We start from the raw sequence: 3,054 nt of genomic DNA, 5'->3' as shown, positions 1-3,054 counted from the left end.
AAGACTCACAACCCCCTTCTACGCCAAACTGAAGCATGCAGAAGGCCATGGCCAAGAAATGAAGGTCGTGACATCTCTATGAAGGAGGTAGAACAAAAATGTCTCTCTTTTGTTCCGATTATAAAGATGGTGCACACCTAGAAATGAATAAGCACAAATATCACGCACTCACACAAAGACACAACTGCATAAGCATGTGCAATCAAACAAAGCGCCATGACTGATGGACATAAATAATGGAATAGTGAATCTTGCTAAATTCCTATTGAGCGCGCGTGTAAATGTGAATATATAGTATAGAGCCATCCCCTCCGATCAAAACTAAAGGATACGCAATTTCGTGATAATTTTTGGTAAATATTGGAGTATGTGTGGATTGTCTGATACAAAACATGACCACTTAACATATAATTTGGAACTAATCGTTAACAACGGCATATAGTATATACGTAAGGTCGTCGCCGGTGTGGAAATAAAGTTGAGGCAGATTTATTCGCTCGAGCTCTGCTACCACTACCCAAACGACGTAGCACAACAACCCAACGACGCGGCACAATAGACTATAGACAGACCCTAACCCTAACTACAGAGGAACGAGGTCCTCCCTTCCCCTGTCGCCAGAGCGGCAAAATGGAGGAAGAGGGGGCCAACGCCATCTATGAGCGCCAATGAGGAATGTAGTTGGCACTTCTAAAGAACTACTATCTAAAGTTTGATCTCGGAAACTATTCACAATGGAGATATCATAGATAGTATACACTACATGCATACAACCTCAGCGCCTCCTACAAAGAGAACAGAAACGCAGGTTCAAGAGGAGAAACAACCTCCGCGCCTGTCCCCTACAAAGAGAGCAAACCAAGTAAGCCTAAGCGCCACCAATCCCATTATCCCACTCCGCGCGTCGAACTCATTCTCAGTTAACCAAGATCCGGCCAGTTCCCGCGCCGGCGACCCACCGCAATGAAGCCCCCGAGCCGCCTCATCATCGCCGCGCTGGTCGTCGCCACGTCGCTGCTGGTCCCTAGCCTACTCAGATCGTCGCTGCCGCTGCTCCCGTGCCTGCCCGCCGTCACGGCCCCCTCAGGCACGGGGTACCAGCCCTCCGGCCTCGCCGCGCTCGCCGACGCCGCCGTGTACTATGCCACCACGCCAACGGTTCCGCAGCAGACGCACGACGAGATATCGCTGGCCCTCGCCGTGCTCCGCCGCCGCGCGCCTGTGCGGCTGCTGGTGTTCGGGCTCGGCCACGACTCGCCGCTCTGGCACGCGCTCAACCCCGGCGGCGTCACCGTGTTCCTGGAGGAGGACCCGGAGTGGCACCGCGCCGTGTGCTCGGCGTCGCCGTTCCTGCGCTCCCACCTGGTCAGCTACCACACGCGGCTCGACCAGGCCGACCTCCTCTTCGACACCTACAGGCGGTTCCCCTCCTGCGTCCCCGGCGACGGCGCCGATGCCGAGCCCGCCGTCCGGGGAAACGACGCGTGCCCGCTGGCGCTGCACGACCTGCCGCCGGAGGTGTACGAGCACGAGTGGGACGTGCTCATGTTGGACGCCCCCAAGGGGTACTTCGCGGCGGCGCCGGGGAGGATGGCGGCGATATGGACGGCGGCGGCGATGGCGCGGGCGAGGCGCGGCGAGGGCGACACCGACGTCTTCCTGCACGACGTGGACCGGAAGGTGGAGAAGATGTACGCCGAGGAGTTCCTCTGCGACCGGTTCCGGGTGGGAGGGGCCGGCCGTCTCTGGCATTTCAGCATCCCGCCGGTGTCGCGGCGGGACAACCGGACGACGGCCGGCGGTGGCGAGAGGCCGTTTTGCTGACGCCTACGGAGAGTGAGACGTGAGAGGTCGGCCTCAGTACATGGAAATACCTATATTCGCAAAGAAAACGATGTGGAAATATCAGGACTGCACCGCAGACGTGGAGTCTAGAGGCCACTAATGTAATCGCTGATTGATCTTTTACTGATTTTTATCGCGACAATGAGCGACGTGCTGTGAGCCTCTGGTACGTCGACGAATATCAAAATGCAATTGAGCCTGCGATTAGTGTGAACCAGTTGACTGTGTGTAAGTTGTCGTAGCTGATGTCGTCCCACACATTTGTGGTACTATATAAATAAATAAAAATTATCGTGCAAATACTTTTATGTACAGCATGAACTATTTTTTAGTATATATCGATATCTATATCTATATCTATATTTATATCTATATCTATACCTAATAATAAAAGGAGAAGTGTTTCCTTGGTTTGGTCCGTCTTGTTCGTTGGTTCGTCCGTCCATCGTTTCGTCCGTGGCCCTAGAGTCCTGCTATCACACGAGTTATGATTTCTCTTATTCGTGATCGATGCAGTTTTCGTTAGGTTTGTCTCGCTGGCAGCTGGACTCCGCTACGGACTCAAGACCGCCCGGCAGGTGTAGCCTCGACGAGCCCAGCTGGAGTCAGGACTTGCTACGTATACATACACGAGCTCGTAACGTTTCCGTCGTCCGTAAATTTTAGTATATCGCCCCCAAAGTCGTGCCATCGTACGAGTTATGCCTCCGGGTTTTTTAATCGATCCTCGAGGCTTGGGGAGAAAAAGGCAAACTCTCAGATCAGGTGTGTGGACTCTCGATCGGTAAAGGCGACGATTGCTAGCTCCCGTACGTATGATCTGTTCCAAGCTGCCGCAACTCAACTCCATAGCCGGCGCAGCACTCTCCGAGGACACGCTCCGCCAGGCGCTGATCGAGAGTTAGGTGGCTCTAGACACGCAGGCGGAGGACTTGCCGACACCTCTCCTCCATAGCCGGGGCAGCACACTCTTGGAGGACACGCTTCGCCAGCTGACCAAGAGGCAGGTGGCCGTGGACGCGCAGGCCGAGAACTCGCCGGCGCTCAAGGTTTCCGGTGTCAAGGCCGCCGTGGAGGCAGCAATCGAGATCTTGAAACTGATCTAGCTGGGGAACTGGGAGCTGAACACCGGACGTGACTTGTGAGTCATCAGGTCTTCCTCTGGTGGTCGTTATCACGCACGCGACCTGCAAGGAGGCTACCGGCAGT

General features: G+C 54.8%; 1 protein-coding gene across 1 annotated transcript; it reads left to right on the top strand.

The window, feature by feature from the left end:
* Positions 1–897: 897 nt before the first annotated feature.
* LOC124686367 (probable methyltransferase At1g27930) lies at positions 898–1,855 on the top strand. The gene has a single exon (XM_047220327.1). It carries the CDS (start codon positions 964–966, stop codon positions 1,822–1,824), a length of 861 nt encoding a protein of 286 aa, XP_047076283.1. The 5' UTR covers positions 898–963; the 3' UTR covers positions 1,825–1,855.
* The last annotated feature ends 1,199 nt before the right edge of the window (positions 1,856–3,054 follow it).

Source organism: Lolium rigidum, chromosome 2, assembly GCF_022539505.1.
Source record: "Lolium rigidum isolate FL_2022 chromosome 2, APGP_CSIRO_Lrig_0.1, whole genome shotgun sequence".
NCBI lineage: Eukaryota > Viridiplantae > Streptophyta > Magnoliopsida > Poales > Poaceae > Lolium > Lolium rigidum.
The sequence above is the reverse complement of the archived record's forward strand: the minus strand, read 5'-3'. Positions and strand labels throughout refer to the sequence as shown.

Bases quoted from the DNA above. Each gene is read 5' to 3' on its own strand.
- LOC124686367 (XM_047220327.1), top strand. From the start codon at position 964: ATGAAGCCCCCGAGCCGCCTCATCATCGCCGCGCTGGTCGTCGCCACG.